The 27,365-nt window shown below is 44.4% G+C and overlaps 1 protein-coding gene across 1 annotated transcript in view; it reads left to right on the top strand.

The window, feature by feature from the left end:
- Positions 1-27,365, top strand: part of LOC136967916 (receptor-type tyrosine-protein phosphatase delta-like) — a 131,518-nt gene that overhangs the window by 75,024 nt on the left and 29,129 nt on the right. Inside the window, exons 5-22 of the mRNA XM_067261915.1 lie at positions 4,207-4,395; positions 5,625-5,633; positions 6,445-6,462; positions 8,573-8,683; positions 10,238-10,249; positions 12,827-13,096; positions 14,052-14,633; positions 15,221-15,366; positions 15,550-15,694; positions 17,484-17,789; positions 18,690-18,883; positions 19,366-19,392; positions 20,019-20,136; positions 20,918-21,505; positions 21,941-22,038; positions 22,541-22,797; positions 23,775-23,868; positions 26,274-26,483. Of these exons, the coding sequence (XP_067118016.1) occupies positions 4,207-4,395; positions 5,625-5,633; positions 6,445-6,462; positions 8,573-8,683; positions 10,238-10,249; positions 12,827-13,096; positions 14,052-14,633; positions 15,221-15,366; positions 15,550-15,694; positions 17,484-17,789; positions 18,690-18,883; positions 19,366-19,392; positions 20,019-20,136; positions 20,918-21,505; positions 21,941-22,038; positions 22,541-22,797; positions 23,775-23,868; positions 26,274-26,483 (3,374 nt within the window). The remainder of the gene's footprint in view (positions 1-4,206; positions 4,396-5,624; positions 5,634-6,444; positions 6,463-8,572; positions 8,684-10,237; positions 10,250-12,826; positions 13,097-14,051; positions 14,634-15,220; positions 15,367-15,549; positions 15,695-17,483; positions 17,790-18,689; positions 18,884-19,365; positions 19,393-20,018; positions 20,137-20,917; positions 21,506-21,940; positions 22,039-22,540; positions 22,798-23,774; positions 23,869-26,273; positions 26,484-27,365) is intronic.

Here is a 27,365-nt window from a genome sequence, read left to right as displayed (position 1 = left end):
ATGACCTCATGTCTTTAGTGAAAATGTGCTCACTGAGGGACTATTTGAGCCAATTCCTGCCTCCCCCTCCCCCTCCCCCACCCCCAATCACATACTTGGCGCCACATTCCCTTAGCTGATGGCCTGACTGGTTAATGTGTGCAAATTGTCATTGGGAGTCCTTTTATATCAGGCCCCAACGCTCAGCACTTCAACCGGAGGTGACTTCAGCATTTCTCTCCTTCATCTAATTTAGTGTGTAGAACCATTGTTGAATATACAGTATGATCTCAGGCAGGGTTTAAAGTAGAAGCTGCCCTTGTCTTAAACTGTCCTTGAGATTGCATTTTTCGGTGGAGAAGCCAGGAAAAATATTTTTTTATTTTTTTATTTTATTTATCCTTTTATCTCAGTGCCTCGCCATGTTGTAAAAGGTAGTACATTGTACTTGTACTGTACAACTCTACCTATACAGCATACACACACACACACACATCAAACATTCTTCCCAATTTCCAGTCCTAACCGGGGAAACAGCCCAAGAGTTCCTGCAGCAGAAATGAATTAGGTCTTAGCAGATAATTTATGTGACCACAAGTTGAAAACCAAGCCCAGACTATTAGCGGAACTGCAAACATAGCACATGGTAAAAATGGCCAGTCGCCTCTGTCCCCCTGTGATTAATTAATTCACTCCCATTTTTTTTTTACTCTTTGTCAATAATTCAAGTTTCAGGGGGGAAAAAAACAACAACAAACATGTCTGTGGCACAAATTAAATAGCGATTAATTGGGTTTTTGCTGTCCCCCATCGGCCACTCTCAGAAAGCGCTGCGGCAGCTAGGGGGATTTCAGTTGTTAATCATGCTAGAAGTGGGAGAATGTGTTTAATTTCCTCCCCTTATTTATTATCTCAGTGCTAATTCGCTCGATGGGTTGAATGATTGCGCGGGAGTGGCGGAGGGGACGGAGAGAGAGAGAGATAAAGGAAATGACCATCTTTCAAAGCACCTTGGCTGTGGAGCTATGCTCCAGCGCTGTCCGGAGATACCTCGCAGCTGATGTCATGACTTCTTGGCGGCTCAAAGGAGGACGGGTGCGCGGGTAGGCCGTAAATTACGTCTCTGGGGTAAGCAGGAATTTGTCGAAAAGGCCAGAAACTTTTGTACCAGACAATTAGTTTTAAATGTACCGCCCCAAGCCACATCAGCTGCCTATGTATGAGGTTTGGATAGGAACCGTTGACACTCCATCGAGAAAGATTTCTATGTATTATTACACTTGGCAGAGACTTATTTGATGCCTCTTTTACAGAGTAATACAGCTCTAGCATGCACAGTGCAGTCATAAATGCTAGCATTCAACAGTCAATAGGATTGTTGTTCTGTCATGAGTCAGACACCAGTGCTTTAACAAAGGTCTGTCAAACTGTCTGCATTTATGGAGGGATTGTGTCAACTAAAACTGTGTTGTCAAGTCAGAGCATGAGGATATGTTTGAAAAGAAGCAATGCGCTGGTCTCCCTTTTTCTCTCTATTCCATAGAGTGTAATAATGAATGGGATTTGGTCGACCAGAATTACACCCGTTATGTTTCTCATATTTCTCAGAGGACAGCTAAATTACGATCTCTTGAGCATCTTTTTAGCCGGCAACAATACATTGCACTTTTTTCCCCCCAACATTGATTTTTGGGCTGCATGGATTGTCACATCCAATTATTATATTCAACATGCGGCCATGCTTCAAGGCACACTCCTGGCTATTGTGTCCAAGCAGGTAGGCATCTGGCTCGCTTCAGAATCGACTGGTTTTCCGTTCGACCTTGGAAAGGCTGCGGAGGGCTCGGGAGAGAGCCACCTCGCACAATTAATTCCTCTCCTCTTCCTCTCCCTCCTGCCCTCCTGCTGAAACGAACACCTTTGCCAAGCCCATTTTCTTTCATTAGGCTATTTCGGAAATGGTGCTCTAACATGGCAGTGGGTTTTATGAAACAGAAATCTCCAGTTTTTTTTCCATAACTGAGATCCACATATTACAGTGGTGGCTGTCATTTCAATTCAGTATCCAAAATGGTTTCTTCGTTTTTATGTAGTAGTAACAGTCACTACCAGCCAATTAAATATTACACATTCAGGGTTAAAATAGAAAGACATTCCTTTGCTAGATTTATAGATTTATAGTTTGGGATACTGACATACTCAACATAGGAAGTGGAGTAGTTATAAAGGACAAATGTTCAAGCTATTTTCCTTAAAATCATTTAAAGTTACTACTCACTAACTTCGAACAGCTAATAAAAAATTCAACGGACATGCACCATGTACATGCAACGGGCAGTGTAGTATTGTTTTTCCTTGAAGGACATTCACCTGTCTTTGTCCACTCTCTCTTGTTACCCTGTGATCAGTTACTCGATACTGTTTGTTTGTGGTGTGATTGATTGTAACTGAAGATGTTAATTGTGTGCCCACAACCTGTGTCTAACAGGTAGCTCAATACACCACAGAGGAGGCTAAGTTTAGCAGCACCCGCTTGTGGTATTTACCTCTAATGAGCACCACGGTCAAGGTTGTTCAAGGCTCTTTGTCGAGGGAATTAAAAACACAATGCCGGTGATCACTTGATCATCGTCACCCCCTTGCATTTGGTCCGTCTAATAAGGATTCAGCCGGATCCGTCAAGTGGACTTGGTCTCATGTTATGATACGGTGTGTCAGTTCAGGCAGGGACGCTGAGATGCAGAGGAAAGTTTTCAAGTTCAAACTGAAGTTTCAAATTTGCAATGAAGTCTTGTACGAAAGGATTTATCCCGTTCAGGTATCCTCTCTCTGGCAGATAGGCCTAGCCAGGAGCAACGCTGGAAGAGGGCCATGATTGTCGTTTGGCTGAGCAGGCGCAGCGGCGTCTCAAAGCTGTTTCCAGCCTGATGTGTCCTCGTGAAAATTTAATGAAGAAAGTGACTGGAAAAAAGGCGCCTTTTTCTGAGGACGATGGAGGGACGTTAATTAGCCATATCACAACAGGGAGAGGGAGGCTTTGGCGTTCACATTCCCATTCTTATGCCGAGCGTCTCGTCCTGTGCATTAGCGCGCCAAGCTAGCTGTTAGCTCAACCAACATCAAGCGGCATCCATTTTGGCTGTGTTTCTTTTTTAGTCTGTATGCTAAAGGTACACCGTAGGGTGTCTGTAGTCCACATAGCCAAAGACTAAATTGAACAGCATCCATTTTCTACCGCGTGGTTCGTCGGGTATGCTAATGACCTCTTCCTGCTGTGAACAGAAGTAACTTCCTGTAAAGAGGCTGAAAAGCCAGACATGCTGAGGTAGTGTATGCCTTTGATTGTCTTTGTTTAGTTGAAAGCAGGGGAGCAGGGATCTGTGCTAGTTATCTGGTCTTGCATCTCTTTGAGCAGCCCGCAGCCAGCCTGCCTCCTCCCTGTTTGCACGCTGTGGCGCTGGCGACGAACAGGACAGCTCACGCAGCACAGCAGAGCCGCCCGCACGCCGACGGATGCACACTGCCTCACTCGCGCACACACGCACACGCAAACACGCATGTATGCTGACATGCATGAATTCGCTGTCTGCACCCTGAAAGAGTGCCACACCGTTTACGCAATAATCTTACAGTATAGGCTATATACTGTGGCTACAATGATGTAGACCTTGAACACAACACGAGAGACAGTTTGCTCAAATATAGTAGTCATCCGTGTTTGAAAACGATGTACCAAGTACTAGTTTTATTTTATTAATCTTGGTCGGCTTGTTCATTCAGTACTTCTGTACAGTCCTTGTATCTGCAGGATGTGTTGCACTGTATGTGTTTTGTGTCTTCTCACAATATTTTGTGTGTCTTACTGTGTGCAATATCCTTGTGGAAAAACCCACAGCATGGAGACTAAAGAGTAACCGGTGTAAAAGAGCTATAGAAAGGGTTCACAAAACTGAAATATGCATGTTTCCCCCTCTCTCTCTCTCTCTCTCTCTCTCTCTCTCTCTCTCTCTCTCTCTCTCTCTCTCTCTCTCTCTCTCTCTCTCTCCACTTTCTTCCCTGATGTATTTCCTCTTCAACTGACTCACTCTCTAATCTACTGATTCTGTCTGGATTAATCCTGTGGCTTTGTCTTCTCCTCACCTACTTGACTGTGGACTGGGAGCAGCAGGGGGAGGCTGATTGTCGTGCTTCCTATGAACGCCGCTGTGGTTCTTGTTTGTTTCGCAGAGGACCAGCTTCCCCCTGGTTTCCCCACCATAGACATGGGCCCCCAGTTGAAAGTGGTTGAGCGAACTCGCACAGCCACCATGCTCTGTGCCGCCAGCGGTAACCCTGACCCGGACATCTCCTGGTTCAAGGACTTCCTCCCTGTCAATACCACCAACAACAACGGACGCATCAAACAGCTCAGATCAGGTAGGGTGTCGCCGCCGCCTTCGGAACTAAAACAAAAAGAAAAAAAGGACATGCACAAAAAAAAAAGAACAAAAAAAAAAGAATATAGGGTTTTGTCTTTATCTGTCGACCCCTACTGTATGTCCTTCTGTTTCTGTTCTCTCCTTCTCTCCCTCCTCAACCTTTGGCTTTTGATTTTATAGGTAATGGCCTTGTGTTTCCTTGCTCCTTCTTCTGTTCTACTGTTTCATGTGCCCCCTGTGTGTGTTGTCGGTCCCCGTCCCCCGTCTTCCAGTGTTGTGGGGTTTGTCTCCTGTCTGTGTGTTGGCTTCGGTCTGACTTCCTCATTGCTCACTGCTGCGACCGTTCTTCCAATTAGTTGTTGATGCCTTTCAACTGCTTCTGTGCAGTGTTTGAAGGATCCATTATTTTTTATTTTAGTCTTTTTTTTTTTTTTTTTTTTTTTTATTATTAATACTCACCATTTGGCTTCAGTGAATACTTTCAAAGGAGCACCTTCTGCTTTTCAAGAATAATTTTTTTGGAAGGAATGACTCATAGACAAGAGTTAAAGGAAAAAAATTACATTGACAAATTCTCAGTGAATAGGGCAGACAGTTTTGTACGTTTTCTGGCTCTTAAATAAAAAAACACAATCTTGAAACTTCCTTTAAGGATGAGACTTTAGATAAAGGCATTTTAGCTGGATTTTTTCCTAATACCAATTTGCCACAGTAGTGCGTAAGACAGCGTCTAGCTTTCCCAGAACCTTTGGTGTAGTCTCTGAATATCTTGCCCCTGCTTTACCTTTGTATTCTCCAGCCTCTGCTTCTCTTTGCCTGTGGCATATCCCTTAACAATTAATTCCTGACTCCCCGAATATTAAGTTTAATCCACAATTTCTATAGCAGAAGTTTTGTAATCAGATATGTCTACCACTACTTGAATCTTAGTTTGGTCGGTAATTTACTAACAATCTGTTTGAATTCTGACTTGTAGAGTTAGTGTTATTTGTTTGAATACTTGTCTCCTCCCAGTTTCTCAGCTGTCCTTAAGTGTCAATTGGTCTTGTTAACCTTCCCTTTACCTTGTTGTCAACAGAACTGTGTAAATTAACCCGTTTTGTGTGCGCCTTTGATACTCTTATGACGTAGAGTTGATAAAGCATTAACGAAACCATGTAACTAAACATAAGGAATATAATCATATCTTTATGCTGTCTTTCTTCTCTCCGTATATTAAATCTCCAGAATCCTTTGGTAAGTGCTTAGTTCTGAAGCACACATCACTCCCACTAATTTCCATGTTCCAAATACTATTATTAAAATGCATGGCATGCATTTTACTAACAGTTAGTGTAGTCACAGAGGTAACACTAGAACCACACACAATGCCACCACCCCACCCCCCCACCCACCCTACACTGTTCCTGTCCTACTTTAGCAGGCACCAGAGCACACATCACTAGAACTTTATCCTAGAAGCTTCCATATTGTCACCTGAGCTGTGGAACCTTCCGGCTTTTCCTCACCTGTGTGGTAACTCACTCAGCCTGTCACTCACTGAAGCACTGTGCACCAGCACTGCAGACACTAAGAGCAGATGTACCAAGAGTGTTAGGGAAGTAACATGGTCCTGTATGGTTCAAGATAAAGGGTCTCAGGTCTCTTAAATGAGTCTCTTCCCATCTCACATCCAAACGCCTTCAAGCCTTTCCCTTCAGTAGCTGGTCCTCAGAAGCCTTGCCACTTGGCACCTCCCCTGTGGTACACTACTGTTGAAATTTCTTCTCTCTGACCTATGATAACTTCCTATGATGAATCCTGTCTTTTTTTGCAAAGAGTACAACAAACCTCTCTCTCATTCTCTTTGATTCTCTTTCTCTCTCGTTCTCCATCTCTCTCTCTCTCTCTTTCTCTCTCTCTCTCTCTCTCGTTCTGTCTTCTAGTACCTTTACTTACGTACTCTGTTAAATCTAATTTGATTCTTCTTCCAAAGCCCCCAGCCTCTATCTTCTCGTACTAATGCTTCTTCTTTCTAATCTTATTTGCATTCATATTATCCACCCAGGTGGTACACCAATAAGAGGTAAGAGTGCTGAACTGACGTTCACAGAATGAAAAAATAAATAAATTCATTCTTGCTGTCAACCCATCCATCATCCATCTGTACACCCATTCGACTCCATTTCTGTCCTGTTTCCCGTTTACAATTATTATTCTTTATATATTTCTTCCCCATATCGACCCTCCTTCCTTATTTGTCCTGTTTCTTTAACATATTAGCATATTTTGTCTATGCTTTATTTCCTCCTTTTTATTTTGGTTTAATGAGCCTTTTCAAATCAGTTGTGATATGCTTGCTGTGGCTCAAATAAGCATATCCAATGACAATTTTTTTTTTCTCCCAAATCTATTTTTTCTCTCACTTTTGTTTTCTTTTTGGCCATAGCGACTCATGTGTCCCTCTTTTTGTCCAACTAAAACAACCAAACATTTTTCCCCCTTAGCTGCTCTTGTTCAGCACTAAAAATATGCACAGATGCTGTGGAATCACGCAGGCATGCTGAAGACAACAATGCCTTTCCTCTGCTTTTTTCTCCCAAAGAATTTCTTTCTATCTTTGCAAACTATTTTTCATTTCTTCTATTTGCTTTCCTCTCCTGTACCTTCTATAAAAAAGCCCAAACAACTACTTTTTTGATAAAGTTTCTACGGTGCTTTTTTTCTCTTTCACCTATTTTTCTTAATTTTCTTGGGTTTGAAGGCTTTTACTTTTTTGACTTTTTATTCTTCAGGGTTGGGGAAAGGCAAACAGTTGAGTCTGGCGAGGACCGGATTGGTCCATTTTTGCCGCGTAACATGGGAGTTGGAGAGTGATTGATGCATAAGCTATTTTTCCCTGGGTCATATGACACCACACTGCTGATCCCATTGGTGGATTTTTATGGGTGTCTTTTGTAGCTTTCATAAGCTAAAGCAGTGGTTGGTTGCCTTCTTGTTGGCTCAGGCCACTATTTTGAATTTTGTCTTCTAATACAATTGCATTTTATTTTTCAGCTAAGGGTTGTCAGAAGGTTGTAAGTTGTGCCGACATACATTTCTTGCTATTAGGAAAGATCTGCATGTCAACATTTTGTGACAGAGGGTAATACATTGGTTTAAAAACTTACTATGGTAAATACTTTTTTTTACAAATATCCAAGCAGCATTTTTCAATTTTTTGTAGAGGCTGCATTTTTTTAAACTGACTTTGATAATATGAAGTCCAGTCATCCTAATAGGTAAAGATTATACTTGATCTGTGATTGAATATGCTAAAGTTCATACCTAAATTTATTTTTTTAATTGTCCTCCCTTGTTATGCTGCTTTTGTATACTGTAAACCTCTTTTGTTTGATTCATGCTTCCTGGAAGCAGTATCACTCATCCCCATGTTGACCAGTCCAGTGAAATGTTGTATATTGTAGGGCTTGCCCCTATTCCTCAAGTCGAGTTTGGCATATATCTTTTTTTACATTGGCTTAAAAGATGAGTGCCTTTTTAGATGCTGCGATATGTACCAAGGCTTGTTTTCACCCTCGAGGTCCATGATGAGGTATTTGTTATATGGGCACTAGATATACAAAGTTTCTATGGTTGTTAATTGTTGTTTTTCCCCTATGATTTGTGTTGGCCTGATTCTAAGAAAATTACACCTACAACCCTAATTTCATGTAGGTACGGTTCTAGAACCGTAAACCAAAAGAGATTTTTTGTAAACGTGTATCAGGCTACTTGGATGATAGGGGAAACTGTCAAGTGACAGGAGGATTATCAGTTTCCTCAGCAAACATATTGTGTGGTTGTCAATTCAAAGCCCCTCTGTGGAATAGGATGACCCCTGCAGATATGAGAATACCTGTTCTCTACAGCCCAAAGGCCGGGAGGTTGAATCGTTTTACTGATATATCACTGCAATCATAGATGCTGGCCAGGATTCATGGAGATCCATTTTATTCCTTACCTTGGATACTTCCTAGAACTGTCCCGTGACAGAGTCTTGAAAAGGTCAAAGAGAGCAAGACTAGCAGTGAAGGGGCCCCAGTGACATGTTCGCCCCAGTGACACCTTACGAGTTGCTTTGTGTTGTGAACCCCGTCGCAACATCCGACTTTTAACCAGTGGTTCTCGTCGACCACCTTCTTCTCCCCTCACAGGGGCCCTCCAGATCGAGCAGAGCGAGGAGTCTGACCAGGGGAAGTACGAATGCGTGGCCACCAACAACGATGGAACCCGCTACTCCGCTCCGGCCAATCTATACGTCAGAGGTATGAACCAACGCTGGGCGGTACTCCTCTGCTGGGAATTGTCTTTCGAAAATCCAATGGAAAATATTGAATTGTGTATCGCTTCAAATATTCCCTGGTGAGATGGGGGGGGTGTTGAGATACTGATTCGTAATGGGTAGCCGATCGGAGTAGCCGATCCAGTCCATGGTCCCATGTGGAAGCTTGTAAGTATGGCTCTTTTCTTGCTACCTTTGACCTACCTGCATTGAATTGAACCTGTGTGTTTTGTCGTACGTTACTTTTTTTTTCCTGTTAACTCCTGAGTCTAACTCCAATTACATGATTGCTTGGTGTCTGTACTTACTAATTGCCTTTTGCTCCTGTTTGTGTGGGAGGGGAGATGGGTGGACAACCCCCCCCCCCTCCCCCCCTCCCCCCAACCAATCCCTTCTTATTCCCAGCAGTTCGCTGATCCTCTCTGATCATCTTTTTCTCTTCTTTTTTTCCCCCTTTGAGCAACATTGGAAGGACTACCTTTAACGCTTATCTTTCTTGGTTAATTCAGTTTTAAATGAAATACTGAATTTATGTTAAATAGTAACTGTTTTCAGTTTTTTATTCAAATATGTAACATATACATATCATCGATATTAACGTTTAGTCTTCAATGCGTGAATTTATTATTTGTTATAATTCAAATGCTTTGTATAAAAAGCAAGGCAACTGTTAATATTGTCATTTTTATATTTAATTTAAATGGCCTTCATGAACACCTTTCTTCCAATAGTCATGAACTGACTGCTTCAGCTTGACACATGCCATGTGAAAGTCAAATAGTAGTTTAAATCTATTACAATACATTTTGTTTATTGCTTTTACTTATGGTAATGGAAAGGAAATGAAGGTCTTATCTGTTGCCACCTAAACTGTTACATTTTCATAATGATGAAATTTGCTCATTTATGTGTTGAATATGGAATAGCCTTGAATATTCAATTTGCTAGCAGGAATTATTTTCTTAAATAAGTATGATACATGATTCTATCAGAGTCTTGTGGAATGGAATAAAAAATACATTGTGCGGAAATCACCAACATACAGTATAATCTTGTAAATGTTGAAACAAAACAAAACTTTATTTTGACAAAGATATTGAGATTGTTCAGACTTTGTCCTAAACCTCAGCATTTTATCTACTTGCTCAGTATGTGTTGCATACTGTGTGTGCATTGTAAAAACCCACATGCATTACTTTGCTATAGATTAAAGATCAATTCAGAAAAAGAAAAAAAAGGTTTAAAAGTTAACTAAAGAAACCACATGACTCTGACTGAATTGTATGATATGCGTACAAACAAAGCATAAGTATCTTTTTGACCCTCAGAGTGCTAAAAGTGGAGAATGCATCTCTTAACCAGGGTCTCAGGACAATGCAGTGGACTCCCTGCATCAAAACGAGCTCCTCTAAGCAGGGATGTTATCAAGTAGCAGTTTGACGCCTTGAACATGGCCTTTTTACTCTCTCTGTGTTTCCCTTGTTTTTTCTCCTTTCCTCATTTCATTTGTTCTGCATCAAACCCCTACATCCCTCAGAGCTGCGAGAAGGTTGGTGTGTTTTCACTTTTTAACAACCTCACAAAACTGAAATAAGACAACTCATTTTATTGCCTCGAAAAAAGCACAATGCTCAAGAATACGAATGAAATGAATGTAGCTGCACTTGCGTGCTCTTTTTGTTCATAATTTTTTTTTTCGTTCTCGATTGTATTATCATGTCTATATCGACAGCTTTGTATTGTCGTTTTTTATGCCCCGTTGACATTTTTCATTAAGAATGTCCTTGGTCTTGGCTCCAATGCTTGACTGTCCAAAAAGTGGTGCATGTCTTTCTTCAAGAAGTGTGCATCCTGAGAGTGGGGTGGGAATCGTTTGGGGTTGTTTGCATGGGGACCTGTTTATGCTGAAGCCCAATATCCCCCTCGCCCTGCCCTTCGTCCTGCCCCTTGGTGTCCTCAGCCTGTCAGTGTTCCTGCTTGGGTACCTGGGCCAGCTTTGCGACCGTGTCAGCAGCAGCAGTAGAGCAGGAAGGGCGTCCTCCGTCACCACAGGCTCCTGGAACAGAGAGCTGCTTTGCTCCGGGGCTGCTTGGGCACGTTGATATGAACTAGGTTCTCTCTGAGCAGCTACTTGACGAAGATTCTAGATACAAAAAATCCCTCTGCTGGTCTAGTAACGGCGCAGTCCTGTTGGCAAGGTGCCATCTAAGTTTTCTTCAGCTGTAATCAATATTGAGTTCTAGTGCCGAACTGTAAAACGGTACCTCCTTCCCATTATACACTTTCCCTGTCAAGGATTTATCCAGTAGATAGCAATGATAGTCAGATAAGCAGGATAACATTATGTCTTGGGGGAGTGTGATCCAATTGGATATAAATTAAATATTAAGTGAGTGAACAGTTGTATTTAATAATGCAAGGTCTCTGAGAATTGTTCTCTGGAGAGGCACAGTGTGCTTAGCAGAATAGGCAGTATAAAACAAGGCTGCCATTTAACACTTTATCAAACGTTAAATACAAAGGCTGGATTTCCTTGTGTTCCACAGTAAACATGTATAGTTAAAATATTAGGTCGAAGCGTGTTAGTGTAGACGCTGCCCTTTATAAGTATGACATCGATGCATACTGAGGGGATTCAAACTCGAGGAAACATGCAGGTTCTTGCCTCACATTAGTCAAATCCTTACTCTTAACGCCCTACATTTGAGAGGGAAGCTTGTTTGATTTTAATTAAACGTGATAAGACGCTGGGAGTGTTTCACTCTTTATTAGTATCACTAAGGTTCACTGCTAGACTATCACAGTGATTAATCTTTTCCCAGGCATGAGGCAGAGCCAACGGCATTCCCTAAATACCCTCGCCAATGTGCCTTGAGTGTCCAGGCAGTCTGCAGGGAGCAAGTGCCATAAGCAGTAACACTGACTTCATTCTTTTGATTTAAGTCCTCTAAAAGCCGTAACCGGCACACCCCTTTATCCCAGACCCTCCCCTTTTGTTTAATGTACCCGCTTATCCTTCATGGTGTGTTTGAATCTTATACAATATACATCTTTAAACCTTAGAAGGACACAAAAACATCTCCTCTGTTTTTTGGGGTTCTGTGGCCCCCCTTTTACCCCCCCCCCCCCCCCCCCCCCCTGTCCTGTGATGTTGAGGCATCTGTCATGTTGTGCATTCGTCCTGCCCTGGCAACTCTGAGCTCCTGGTTGGGTTTGTTTCCCAGAAACCCTCCGCTGCTAGTTTAACCCTTCCTTGACCTCGTGATTGTCTCCTCTTTTTTTTTCTACGTGCCTCTTACTATTTATTTCCCCCGCAATTCCTTCCTCGTCCTCCGATTCCCAAACATGGTTGCCTTTGGAAGCCAGCTATGTGCTTGTGTGCATGACAGGGACCCCAGCTCCCCACAGCAGGCCCCGCCGCCCATGTCTCCACGCGCATTTGGATGTTTACTTTTGTTTTCACTACAATTTTCTTTTCGATCAAAGTCATTTCCAGTCGTTTTTTTATTATTTCCTCAAAGCCATCACTTTTGGAATGTGTATCCACTTTTTTGATTGAGTCTTGAGCAGCCAAAGGAAAATCACGAGTTGCACTCTTTTCTGTGTACTTTTAGTCGTTGGATGTTGACCCCCTTGTGGGGCCTCTATGTGTGTGTGATGTGACAATGTGATGCGGCACATTATTTCACATCAACTGGAAGTACGCAGCATTGAAGTTGCTTTTCTCAACTGTGGGCATGCTGTCGAACCTCCAGTTCCTATGTGCGGTTCTAGATGGTATGATCCGTGCATGTAGTCTGTGGTCTTGTTCGTCTGTAGCTATGGTTCGCCATCGAGCCCCGTGCCGGGGCTGGACTGAATGTGTTTGTGAAACTGTGTCACTCTCCATCAAACCATCCCAGACATGTGTCTATGTACGAGTAGATGACATCAGAACGCGCACGTTAAAGATAAACGCCCGGCGTGACGTAAACGTGCGCAATGGTGTTTTTTGCGTATTTGTCATAACACAAGTTCTTCATGTAATTTTTTTTTCTCTCTCTCTCGGCTGTTGATGGGAAACCTTTCGTCTCTGCCGGCCCACACGCGTTCTCACCCCTTTTCGCCTCCCGTTGGTCTCTTCCAGTGCGCCGCGTGCCGCCGCGTTTCTCCATCCCCCCGACGGACAACGAGATCATGCCGGGCGGGAGCGTGAACATCACCTGCGTGGCCGTGGGCTCGCCCATGCCCTACGTCAAGTGGATGCTGGGAGCCGAAGACCTGACGCCCGAGGACGACATGCCCATCGGGCGGAACGTCCTGGAGCTCACCGATGTCCGCCAGTCTGCCAACTACACCTGCGTGGCCATGTCCACCCTGGGTGTCATCGAGGCGGTGGCACAGATCACGGTTAAAGGTAAACACGGCTTGTTTAAACGATGTCTTTTTGGGGGGCATTTTTCCTGCTTTCTTAGATCGTTTTTCGAACCCATGGTACGAGCACTTATCCGATGAGCTAGCGGACCACCCCAAGTACAGATTGTTTACCTGTCCATGTCGTGTTTTCCTGTCCTCAGGGAGGTTAGAAAAGTGCTGGCGCCAGCCTGAGATGCTAGATATGGACTACATCTGACTTTATATCTCAGAGTTTTGTAATGCTTTCGGCAAAAGGGGCTTGTATGAACTATGATTGGTGGTGTTTGGAGTAGTTATCAGAGTGTAATCATATTTCCTAGACAGCATACCAGTGAGATACATCCCAGATTGCCCTCCTATACCCACACACACACACCCGCACACACACACACCCACACACACACGCAGCCTGGTTTCTCCCAGACATAACAGTGTTAGTCACAATAAAACCAAGGCTGCCAATAACCACCCCCAGTTATACACTGGAGATGGCATATAAAGACAATCCATTGCCCTCATATCTTTCACCCCTTGCGGATTGTGTGGTAAATTAAAGCAATAAATTAGCCAGCTAAATTATTAAAGAGATAAACACTGAGAAAAGCCTGACTTACTGCAAGGGAAGCCACGCTTGTTTTACTTGGGAGACTTCAAGTCTCTTGGCCCAGGATCTATTTTACACTACTTAAACAGTGGTTACACTGTACTAATTAGATTTATGATGACAAGACAAATAATACAATAATCTGCAGTGTCTTTATCTGTTGCCTTACGATTTTATATGTTTTGAATAGCCTCATCAGTGTTAATCCAATCAACTGATTCGGGTCTGTTTTACTCGATAAGGCCCAGCAGTTTGCCATAATGGGGCTGCATACTGACAGTGACACTTACATTACATTGTGTATGATGAGTCGTTCTGAATCAACGACTGTGCCACCACATTGGTTTTCCAGCCTTGCCCAAGCCTCCCGGTACTCCCGTGGTGACGGAGCGAACTGCCACCAGCATCACGCTGACCTGGGACTCGGGAAACCCCGAGACGGTCTCCTACTACGTCATCCAGCACAAGTCCAAGTACTCGGACGACACGTACAAGGAGATTGACGGCGTGGCCACCACCCGCTACAGCGTGGGCGGACTCAGCCCCTACTCCGACTACGAGTTCCGGGTGTTGGCGGTGAACAACATCGGCCGTGGGCCTCCCAGCGAGGGCATCGAGGCCAAGACGGCGGAGCAGGCCCCCAGCACGGCCCCCAGGCAGGTCAGGGGTCGGATGCTCAGCGCCACCACGGCGGTCATCCACTGGGATGAACCGGAGGAGCCCAACGGGCAGATCATGGGCTACCGGGTTTACTATACCATGGATTCCAATCAGCATGTGAACCTGTGGGAGAAGCAGATTGTCCGGGGCTCCAATTTCCTCACCATCCAAGGCCTCATCCCCAACAAGACTTACTACATCAAGGTCCTGGCCTACACATCGGTGGGAGATGGGCCTCTCTCGGCAGACCTGCAGATCATTGCCAAAACAGGAGGTAAGATTAGGGGTTGTGCTTTTGTGTGGTTCTTTATTTTGACGTGATGTTGTTTTTAAAAGTTTTGGAAATCATTGGAATAACTAACATTCTGGGAAGAACAGGTTTCGAGTTAACACATTCCACAACTTCACAGTTGACAGAGTTTCAAGGGGCTAATTTAACGAGAAAATTTCTTTCTGTGAGAGCTTTTCCACTCACCCTTATTATGAAGTCTCTTCAGTGTTGACCGCAGCTGTAAACACTTGTAATCTCGTTGGGCTCTTGAGTGCCAAGCGATTTTCGTTTCCCATTTGGCATCCTAAATGACAAAAATCATTGAAAATAATAAATTCCAATAACATAAAGCCTTGTTTATCTCTTGAGGAAGATTAACGTTGTTATTCAAGTGTGATCTATCCCTGTAATCTTTTTCCATTTTGCTAATGCAGTAGTCGTTGCAACTCTAGACTGCTTTTAGAAGTCCGTTATGGTCCCAAATGCTATTGTCTCAAAGGGCTAATACTGCAAGCAAGAGTGGTGTGATAATGTGGTGCACATAATGCTACTTTCAAAATACAAAATCTGTATTTTCTCTGACTTCCCAGTTCCATCCCAGCCAACAGACTTCAAAGGAGAAGCGAAATCAGAAACAAGTATTTTGCTTTCATGGGTAGCCCCCGCTCAAACAGGACAAGACAATCCCATCACAGGATATGAACTTCTGTATAAAAAGGGCGATGACAAAGAGGAGGTAATCAATATGTAATGAGTCTTCTTTTACTGTACAAGTACTGCCCTGAATGAACTGCATGCTATGACTCAGACAAGAACAGAATGTCTGGATATTGTGTTCACAGTCGGATGTGGGTGAAAAGTATGTGACCTGCTATTTCAAGTGCAGCTGCCCTGACAACATGGCTCCTTCTCTCAACAGAAACGCATCAGCTTTGAGCCTACCTCCACGTACCTTCTGAAGGACCTGAAGCCCTTCACTACCTACACGTTCCAGCTAGCCGCGCGTAGTAAGCACGGTGTTGGGGCCTACACTAATGACATCTCAGCTGAAACTCCTCAAACACGTAGGTCTTCCTCCATATCGAAGTCATGGCTAGACAGTTTTCCGGGGAGTAGGCCAGGCAAAGTCAAGTCCTCCATTTTCAAATGCACCCACTTTTTCCCCATTCGGTATTTTGCTATTTGAATTTGGTATTGCTAGTTCCAGACTCGTTGTGTTTAAAGACATGTAAGGCATACAAACCATCATACAAAAGTGAGGATGTCTTTGAAAATTGAACACTTTTCCACAAATACAACAAATAAAGATCCGTTTTGAAGTCAAACTGACCCTGCACCTATTCAAGTTGATATGGGTGTGTGGACAGTGTTTACTCAGGCTAACCTGTAAAATCCAGATGACAAGGTCACAAATGAAGGCAGTAGCCACTCCAGTGATATGCAGAAATGTCCCAAATGCTATTAGCAAACTTTCAATTATTCATTTGAATTCCCCTATTCCTTTACATTTCATCCAGCTGTCTATTATCTGATTAGCAAAAGATTAGCATTAGACTAATATTGGAGGAGGCCTTGTCTCTTGACGTTGCATGTCAGCCAACAGTATTTCCACAATGAGTCTGAGCTTTCTACGCAAAACAAAATTTAGCAAATCTTTGTTTCGTGGGGGTCAGGGGGCAGTGATGTCGCCCAGCACATAAAGAAAATCAGAAAATGGGTTGCTATGAAAAGGTTCCGTAGAAAGCTCAAAAACCACTATATTCTCTGAAGATAGGCAGATTCCCACACTTGCAGACCTCACGTTTATTAAACACATAGAAACGGAATTATTCCACAAAACCTCTAATTGAGAGATTAGAACATATTGTTCATGTATCATTTCACTCTGACAAGTTTTACAACACAAATTGCGAAAGAGCTAAAAAGCCAATAACGCGACTGTCTACAATCATTATTAATGGCTGGTTTTAGCAGCTTTCTAATAAACCTGAGGTCTGCGTAAGACAAAGGCAGAGAGAAGGTGGGTATCCAGTTCAAAAGATCAAACTGCCCAGATGCTGGGAGGTAAACGGAAGCTAAACATCAACGGGACGTGTATGCATGCCAATGTTTCGAAAACAGTCAGTCATGTCTCCTTGGAAAGTTCTCTGTTGTACAATCTGGCTTTTACCACAAACCAACAGGCTTCGGAAAGGTTGGTGACCAGCACAATGTTTTCTACCTTTTGCTATATCGAAAGCATCAACCTTTATGTTTTTGGATTGATGGTAACTGCTTGCCAAATTTAGGATTTGTTTAGTAGACGTCTGAATTTTAAGAAAAAAGGGACGTTTTCTGAGCCTTTATACATTACTATACATCAATATGACATTTTCATTTGAGGGACAAAAAGACCAATAGTTATGTAATATAGGACAAGTTGCAGTATAATCATGTTTTTTATTTTTTTTTAAACAAGGTAGGTTCTACATACTGTGAAAGTGTACAACTATCTCATTACAGTCCCATCCATACATTCTCAATGTCTGTCTGTCAGTTATTTATTTTACTTTGACCCTACTTTGAGAAAGTGTTGGTCTCACCTTTTGTATCATCTTAATTTGTGATTATTCATTGACTTATGAAACCTTTTCCTCAACAACATGTTTTCGGTTGTTCCTAGTACTCATTTTGTGTCATTTCGATTTTCCCTTTTCCTTTGTTGTTTTGTCGTTTCCACCATCACCATCATCTCGCCATTACAAAACAAAACTTCCTGTGAACCCCTCCTTGAAACAAATACAACCAATCCAACTCTACTGAAACCAACAATCCAACCAAACAATCCCCTGCTCCTCCAAATCCTCCAATCAGAACCCTCCGCCCCACCTCAGGACGTCAGGTGCTTTAGCCCCAGCTCCACCAATATTCTGGTAAGTTGGCGGCCACCCCCTACGGAGTTTCAAAACGGGATCATAACCAAATATGCCGTCCAGTACACTGCAATTGAAGGGGATGACACCACCACCCGCCAAATATCCGACATTACGTCTCAAAACTCCCAGTACCTCTTGGAAAACTTGGAAAAATGGACAGAATACCGTGTGACAGTCAGTGCTCACACGGACGTTGGAGCCGGACCGGAAAGTTTACCCCAAGTTGTCCGCACCGAGGAGGATGGTATGTTTTTGAAAGCCACTGTCCCCGTTGCAATGATAGTCCACCCTCTAACCTGCCCCCCCCTTCTCAGACACTAACAGCGTTTCCCTCGATCAACAATCCCTTTTTACTACCTTTTCCCCCTCTGCCTCCTCCTCCTTTTGCTTCTCAAACAAACATGCACTGTTAACTCATTTTGGGCCAAATCTTCTAACTCGGATTCACTTTGCAACAGTATTTTTTTGTAACCAAGCAGACTGTGACTAACTTTTTGACTTTTTTTTTTTTTTTACAAATTTTAATCCTAATAAATTAATTTCAACACATGGTATGGCATTTTCACCTGCACTGACAATATTTGACTTCTGATGAATTCCAGTCCCAACTGTCCTTTTTTGATTTTTTTTTTTTTAGCATTGTTAAACCTTTTGAGTTTTTTTAGCAACTTGACTGAATGCCAAGTTATAAACAGTGGGAAGGAGACAAGTTGAAAGGAATCATTGTGTTCCTTTGGCCAATAACATTTTATTTTTCAAATACAATTGCATTTTTAAAGCTTTTTCCTCAACGCTCCATAGCCAAATTCTTGCAGAGTGCTTCAAACTTCTGAAACACCTGCTTTGGCTCCATTTTTCTATTTTAAACAAATACATTTTATACCATGTTTTTTATCCACTATTCCATTTTTAATGTTTCAAGATTAGGTCAGTTGTCAGACCTGTTTTGGCGTTGTTTTTCTTTTTCCTTGCCATTGTTGAAATATTGATGTCATGCAGTGCTTGTTGCAGTGTGCTCCCCTTTTGTAATTTTTTTCCAACCCGGTATTTTGCTGAAAGGAGTTGGCCAGGAAAATAAAATGGGGGGAGAAGGGGTCTTCTATAATCTTGACATTTTTTCTTTTATCCCATGGTGTTCCTCCAGTTCCCAGTGGCCCACCTCGTAAAGTCGAGGTGGAGGCTATCAACTCCTCATCAATTAAAGTGATCTGGCGCTCACCGATGCCCACCAAACAACACGGGCAGATCCGAGGGTACCAGGTGCACTATGTCAAGATGCTTAATGGGGAGCCTACAGGACAGCCAGTCATCAAGGACATCTTGATCGACGATGCACAGGTAAATCACTCCGCCTCTCACTTCTTCACGCACACACGCACACACATATACGTTCTAACCTTGAGAAGTGAGAAGTCGTTTTAGGTAGTCCCTGCTGACTCAGCAAACTCACAGAGCTCTATTATAGTTTGTGTAATGTTATGAAGCAGACCCAATGACTCAAAACAACTGTGTTCCAGTGATCAGGGAAATACTATAATGAATATACAAATGCATGCATCCTTGGGCACCAGTGCACCAATACCACAGCCCTAAGAAGACAAAAACCTGTCAATGTGTGTGTCACTATGTACCTTGGTTTCTTAATGCCCACCAACATGTCCAATAATTGAAATTCTCTAAATGGGTGACTGTAGGACTCACCCTGTATATTCATATGATGCCTGGTCTCCCCCTCAGTGGACCAATCATCTCTCTCACTGTGTACTTAGCTGTTGTTTCGTTTGTCTTCCTCCTCTTCAAACTCTCAAAATTGTAATCAGTGGGAATATGATGATTCAACTGAACATGTGAGTAGATGTCGAGATGTGACGTCAGTCACGCTTCCCCTTTCTCTGCCTTGCCTCTCCTGCATGTTTCACCTTCCGTGGCCGTTGGCCTGGTGATCTGTCGCGAGCTTTGCTTCACCCCCTAACCGTGGTTGCTCTCTAAAACTTCAAACAGAATGGCTTGACTAACAGAGGGCCTTCAAAGAGAATACAAACCAGTATTCAGAGTTGATGTTTATTTGTTTTTGTTTTTTTGTTTTCTTTGTGACAGAAAAACATGATGCATGTTGTAGTTCATCTTTGAGGACTGTAAACCTGGTCTTTATCCACCAGTTTTAGAGCACTTCTGCTATCATTTTTGGATCCCTCTCTCTTGGTGTGCGCTTGTCCAGTTCATATGCATGGAGTGATGGATGCTAATGGCACTAGTATCATTGCAGGCAATGACAATATGGTATTACTAACCACTGCAATTGCTAAATCGAAATCAATCATATAGAATGGTGTATTGACTTTTTCCCAAAGCATGCTGGGAAATGTGTATGTCATATTTGTCTCTGGCTGGACAGCGTGGTTCCGCCCCACACCCCTGCGGGGGACACAGGTACAGCTCAGGATTCTAAACGCCCGTCTTCTCCTCTGAACAGGAATTGGTCGTCACTGAGCTGCAGGCTGAATCCACATACTCTGTTGCCGTGGCAGCCTACACGACTAAAGGAGATGGGGCTCGCAGCAAGCCCAAGCTGATCTCCACCACTGGTGCAGGTAAGAGAGTCTGTCTCCTCTCACACAAGCCTCTCACAGTCCTCCCTTAAAGCAGTACATTTCAGGCTGTCAAACGCTCTGAAAAGGCACCCATTGGAGATTAAAGGAAGCCAACCTTCTCCCCCACCGATGGCTATTAAGGTGTGAATGTGGCTAATTACACCTCAAATGTGACAACAATTATAATTCCACACACCCGTCCCTTTGACATTGAAATGCTCGTAGGGGTTAAAGGGCTAATGGGAAAATGAAGAGGGGGAAGGAAAAAGAAATACTTTAACAAATTAAAAGCAGCCAGCAGTCTGTTCGGTGCTTTCTTTTGAGAGTGCTGCACAACGCCAATTCAGACGGCAATTCAGCACTGCTTCTCTGTGTGTGTGACATATAATTGCTCTGCCGTCTAATCCTTCTGAAAAGCTTTTCATGTCGCACCTGCCTGCTGGTGTAAAGATACAGGCAGGAAAGTCTGAGATGGAGAGAGGCAGGTTAGCTCCCAGGAAAAAGCGTACAAAGAATGCCATGATAGTTTGATTCGGAAGGAAAGCAAACAGAAAGAGCAGTGTGGCAAACATTGTATGATCTGTGTTCTTTTCTTAAGTAGCGTTCATATTGTCGGAATTGTACCCATTGTAAAAGATAGATCAAGGGGTGACAGTCATTCCACTCACGAGATGGATTTTCATAGCGTGTCATGTTATTGCGAGGTTTCTGCTTGCTGTGACAGTTGCTAGTTTTGGGGTGTTTTTCTAACCTTTTTTCATTTCTCGCCGGTGTTGCTTAGTTCCTGAAAAACCCCGGCTCATGGTCAGCACCACCAACATGGGCACAGCCCTGCTGCAATGGCATCCCCCGGCATTGACCTTCGGCCCCCTCCAGGGCTACCGCCTCCGCTTCGGACGCAAGGACGTGGACCCTCTGACCGTTATCGAGTTCCCTGAGCGTGAGAACCATTACACGACCAGGGAGATCCACAAGGGGGCGTCTTACACCTTCCGCCTGTCCGCCCGCAACAAGGTGGGGTTCGGTGAGGAGACGGTCAAAGAGATTACCACCCTCGAGGACGTCCCAAGCGGTTACCCGCAAAGCATCACCAGCGAGGGGGCCACCACCACCACCATTCAGATCAGCTGGAAGCCCCTGTTGCTGGCCGAGCGTAATGGCCTTATAGTGAAGTATGCTCTCCAGTACAAGGACATCAACAGCCCCAGGAGCCCCTCAGAGCTATTCATCACCGCCCCAGAGTCCACCGTTATCTTGGACGGCCTTAAGGCGGACACCACTTACGATATCAAAATGTGCGCCTTCACCAGCAAAGGCTTCGGCCCCTATAGCCCAAGTGTCCAGTTCAGGACACAGCCTTTGGATCAAGGTAGGACCCCTCCCCAAACACTTCCCCCCCCCCCTCCCCTCTCTACACCTTGTAGCCCAGCTTCACCTCACCACCACCAACCCTCAGAAGTCTTCCTCTACTGGCCTCCAAGGCAGAAGAGACAGTACTGGATCAGCGGCAGGATCGGTATACAGCTGTTAAATGTGCATAGCTTCCCCACTCTATGTTAAGTAAAAGGTGGAGTAAGTATGTGTATGTGTCCCTTGTCGTCTTGTCAGCCAACGAGACATCAGCCACTAGTTAAGATAGTTGACGCTGTTAAAAAGGTAAGGAGGGAGTATTCAGTACAGTACAGATATTATTTGGAAACTCAAAACAGGTAAGACTGGCCCAGAACTGAAACTGAGAAGAGGTGGATCAACGGAGGTAGTTTTTGTTGTGTCTAAATCATCTGCTCCCCATTTCTTTTAGCAGTGTTTGCAAAAAACTTCCACGTGAAAGTTGCCATGAAGACGTCGGTGTTGCTCACATGGGAGATCCCGGACAACTACAACCCTGCTCAGCCCTTCACAGTGAGTCACTCTGCCCATCAACCATGTATTCATGTTTGACCATGATGGATGTCTTGTCCAACATATAGACCTTTAGATATCACGATACATCAAATACATCAACATGTTCCACAATTCTACAATAACTTAGTATTTACATTAACTACATATTCTAACAATCACCCCCAAAAATATTTAATGGAATTTACTTACTTCAATGTTGACATATCCAGTCAAATGAAACAAGGAGATTCACTTCCAGGAAAGTTTGCTGGTGGAATGAGTTCATGGCCTTATTGCCTTTTTTTTTTGCTAATGTTTTTTGGAGGGCTAAAAGTGAAGTAATTTTACAACAAGGGGTCTTACAGGCTTATCATGGCACCACACGATCCATTCATTACAGCATATACGGTTAGCGTTCACCATAAACCACCATGCACCAAGTATTGTTGAATTGAAAAGTTAGTCACAAAAGTTCAACCCAAGCATGATTTAAAGTCCACAATGTGTTCCCTGTCCACAGATCCTCTATGACAACGGCCAGAGTGTGGAGGTGGACGGCAAGCTCACCTTGAAGCTGATCACCGGCCTGCAGCCTGAGACACAGTACTCCTTCTTGCTGACCAACCGAGGCAACAGTGCCGGAGGGCTGCAACACCGGGTGTCCACCATGACCGCCCCTGACATCCTCCGCACCAAGCCCTACCCCATCGGCAAGACCTACTCTGATGGGATGGTGACCGTCGAGCTGCCGTCGGTGCAAACCTCGGAGAAAGTGAAGTAAGGGCCCGAGGAGCGACGGTCGCCTGGTGGATAATTGACAGTTTGCACTCGTCGAGCTCGCTATTTAGCATCGTTTAAATGTGTTTCATTAAAACGCCTCGGTGGTTGCCCTAATCTGCTTATTTACAAACCTTAAGCCCCATTTGGCATCTAGCATCAGGATAGTTTAAACCTGATTATTCATAGCCCGATATTGCTAAGCCTTTCGAGGGGATGTTCACAACACACGCCGTACAACCGTCCTCCCAAACGCCTTTACATATGTGACTCAAGTGTCGTGGTTCAATCCCTCGGATTTAGAAAAAGGTCTTTCATGCTCAAGTGCTTCCTATTCACAGTCTTGATGCTCCTTCTCCCCCATGACAGGACATTAGTGAATTAGCTTCCCATTAACCTGCCTCAGTACCTTCCTGTCTGACGCTAGCTTGCTCCGTGCCTTGCAAGGAAGCCCTCACCAAAATACTGGCAGAGGCCGTTATCTCCCTTGCCACCGCAACCAAGGAATGAAAATCCCTCTAATGCCAGGTCTGTCAGAGTGGTCCTTATCAACCACACTGGTCCTCGGCTGGTTGTGACCCCCATACCCGACTTTCCCTGAGCATGCGTCCATTAAACTCCAGACATGAGGAAAATGACCCTAATGGACTGATAATAGCTTACGCAACTCGCTAATTGTGAACTTGTGTCATTTTTTTTTCTTCTTCTTGTTTCGTCCCCCAAACCCTTTTCCGGGGTTACACTGTCGGGATTAGAGGATTCTCATGTGTTTGTTTGGGCTACTCCCCAGAGAGGACGTCTGCATTGTGTTAGGCTGAAGCTCAGAAGGCTTTGATGTCGGCTTGTTTTGCGTTTAATCTTTGCATGCGACCTTCAAAGTTACCAGACGCACTCTATGCAGAGTAATTTATTTTGTTGAAGTAACCATGACCTTTGACTTGACCTAGCGAATGTCATTTGGATCGCTCTTTCCCCAGGGGATACTACCTGATAGTGGTGCCACTGAAGAAGCAGCGCACGGGCAAGTTCCTCAAACCCTGGGACAACCCTGATGAGATGAACCTAGAGGAGGTATGTACGAAGGGACTTGTCAACAACTCAGTCCATCAAACTGTACTTGCATAGCCCTTTTTTAACAAGCAGTGTCACAGCCCACAGAACAGCACCTAAGTCAACTTAAACGCCCATGAAACAATCGAACCCACTAAGCCATAGTATGTAACTGCAAGCCTGAAGCCACGCTCAAAGAGCACGGGTAGGCACGGTGTACACATCTGTGCTGAAATGAAGTAGAGAGAAAAAGTGAAGAACAGATTTTGGCAGATTGGAGAAGACAGGGCCAGGAGTAGCAGCCAAACGAGGCTCGTCGATTGACGCAAACAGCCAGAGAGCGCATTATTCATATGGAAATGAGAACATGAAGCAGTCATCAAGTGTTCTGCAACCCAACCCCCATCCCCACCTCCTCTAACCCTCCCCCACGCGCACTAATTACCTGAAGAGCTGCTTCCGGCTGGTGTCTCTGCTCATTTCAAAGGAGCGCCAGGTCGCGTGGTTGTGTGCGGAGCTCTCGACAACTTGTTTTGAATCGGCCGAGCCTAGATCACGCCAAGCTTTTTTCGTGTGCCGTGTGCTCGCCGGGGAGTGCCAAGGGAGAGAGACTGCGGGTGGGATCGAAATCTCTCTCCATCCGAATAGGACGTGGGCGCCCGTCTTGCGCCGTGGCTGGGGCAGAGGCACGCGCCTCCGGGCTCGCTGACGGACCCCCCCAGCGTCGGCAGGGCAGGCTCCGGCTTACGCCCGAGACGTGTCGGCCCAGGGGTGGCCGCCGCCCGCGCCCGTCGTCCTCCTGCCCTGACCGTTCATCCTGAAAGTCGCCCTCCGTCGGAATGTATTTGTTTGTCAATATCGGCGCTCACCTTTTCACAACTTTCCCAAGGGCAGCTGGATTTAGCCGTGCTGACAGGTAGAGATGATTGAAGACATTATCGGGCCGGAGCACTGGCCCCTGGAGCCAAAGCATGCGCACACGCTCACACACACACACACACACTTGACAGCCGCGCACACACTTGAGAGATATGACGTTTGACGCCAGACAAGTAGCCAGCTTCACTTACACTGATCTGATGTGCACTCGTGGGAAGTTGAAAACCCTGCATAAATAAGACCGACTTGGATGGCGTGGAGATTGGGTTTCATTTCAATCTCAAATACATCGTACCCTATACGCCACGCCATACGTCTTCATTTCTGTTTGGATTGGACGCTTTTCAAGAAGCCCTGTTATCTTGCCAAATGTGTTGAACAGTATATTTAGCCCCATATCATGTTTGCAATGTATACTCGCGCACATAGAGCCAGCCCTGAACTAGACACCCTTGCTGAGATTTCACTTCCTTGATGACAGCTGGACTGTATGTTTCCATACGGTCATTCTGTATTTAGACTTTGAAAACGTTAATGTCCCCCAAGAGGCAATTTGGGGTACAACACAGAACATATACACAGTAGACACACATCAAAAGCACATCAGACAACAAATCAACAACAATCCAAGGTCAAAAAGATCATCTATAGCAGCCTTTATGAATATAATCATAGTCCTGACATACTTTTAAGACGCATGTCAGCGACTGTATGCCAACGAATGTAATATATATATCATGTATAGCGTGGGAACCATTCCTTCTCCCTTTGTCGACGCGTGACCTCCTTCCCATTAACGTCAGGTTCCCTTGTCTCGCTAATGTGTAAATGCGTTGTCTTAGCCCCCGTTTGTGCAGAGACGTGAGACAGAGCTGCACGGGTGGAAAGCAGCAAGCCCTGTTGCTGAGGTGTTGAGGCTGCTACTGTGCTGTTAGGACACCACACATCCCTCTGGGACACGCTATCATCTGGGGGGGATCTTAAGTGATGCTCACTTCCTAGATGCCCACAACATCTAGGACGGTGGTGTGTGTCCCTCTGTATGGACTGCAGAATGAACAATCAGTACAACAATGAGCTTCTTTCGGCATCTTTATTTTATTTGTTTTTTGCAACTGTTTGAAAGAAATTACCTCTCATATCAGTGTTTTCAGAGAAATAGCGATTGTAACCTGATTTAGTGGCAGTGTTTAGATTAATTAAGATAGGCTAATTTATGTGGACACTGTTTTTGTTTTCAATGGAGGAATGGGAATCTTTTATCTTCATACTGCTTTAACGTAACAGTTTCTGAAAGAGACCATGGGACATCATTTGTGTAACACTACAGTCTCTGCTGCACTAAGCAGAAAACATAAATTCATGATGTTTGCAGTTCCGTTCCCTTGATTTCCCCGTCTGTACTTGACGCTTTTGTAATCAGGAGAAATGTAACAACAATTTAGTGTGTGAGTAGATGTCTGTGTGAGTGTGGGTGTTATTTGTCACAAATTGTTTGATTGTGCTGTTTTTTTATCGACTGTCTATGTCCTCTCTTTTCACTTCAGCTGCTGAAAGAGATTAACAGGACAAGCCGCGGTCTTCGATTCCGCCGGCAAACCGACCCAAAGGCCTACATTGCCGCATACTTTAAAGACCTTCCCACAGAGTTTACCCTGGGAGACACCAAGATCTATGGTGACTTTGAAAACAAGCAGCTCCTGAACGGCCAGGAGTACATCTTCTTTGTGCTTGCCATCCTCGAGATGTCTGAAAATGTAAGTGTATCTCTCTTTCTCTCTCTCTCTCTCTCTCTCTCTCTCTCTCTCTCTCTCTCTCTCTCTCTCTCTCTCTATCTCTCTCTCTCTCCTCCCTCTCTCTCTCTCTCTCTCTCCTCCCTCTCTCTCTCTCTCTCTCTCTCTCTCTCTGTCTGACAGATATTGTAGTCATCCAAGGAATTCAGCTCAGAATCAAACTTCCCTCTTGGTATTTCCCTACGAGGCATCCCTTACCCCGTGCTAAAAGCCTCAAGTTAACCGTCAAAGACTAAAATCCACTGTGCCTTGGCAGGGGGCTTGGCCGCTTGGCCAGATGTGTTACTTTAAGTCTGTATGTGAAGGCTGAGGCGGAGACTGCATGGAGGACCTAGCCCCTGCTTCTATGCGAGGGAAACCCCCTAGAGGCCCGGCCAATCGCAGGAATACCTCGATAACCGCTCTCCTCTTTAATTGCAGGCAACGTGCGGACTAGCCTTATCTCCAGTGCAGCAGCTAGCGAGTGTGTGTGTGCCTGGACCAAAGGAGAAAGTGGGGTGATTAGCTGACTGAACGCTGTTGAGTGATGGATTTGATGAGCTGGGGGGTTTTAGCACAGTCTCGGACTTTCGTTGGCAGGACTAGCTCCAGGTAGAAGGAGAAACGATAATGACGGGCGGTTTGAAATCTCCAATTTGCCCAGCACAGCACAGATTGGCTTTTTTGTGCCCCAAAGCCCAGTTCTTTATCTCGCTCGCCTCAGAATGATGTGAGGGAACTTAATCAGGGGCCCCAAATGAGAGATATTACGATGGTGCCTATCGTTCCGATGGGTCAATTTGAAAATTAGCATTGACACAATAACTTTAGAAAAGTAATCACGCCCCCACACTCCCACAAAAGCCT

Source organism: Osmerus mordax, chromosome 23 (genome assembly GCF_038355195.1).
Source record: "Osmerus mordax isolate fOsmMor3 chromosome 23, fOsmMor3.pri, whole genome shotgun sequence".
Taxonomy (NCBI): Eukaryota; Metazoa; Chordata; class Actinopteri; order Osmeriformes; family Osmeridae; genus Osmerus; species Osmerus mordax.
The sequence above is the reverse complement of the archived record's forward strand: the minus strand, read 5'-3'. Positions and strand labels throughout refer to the sequence as shown.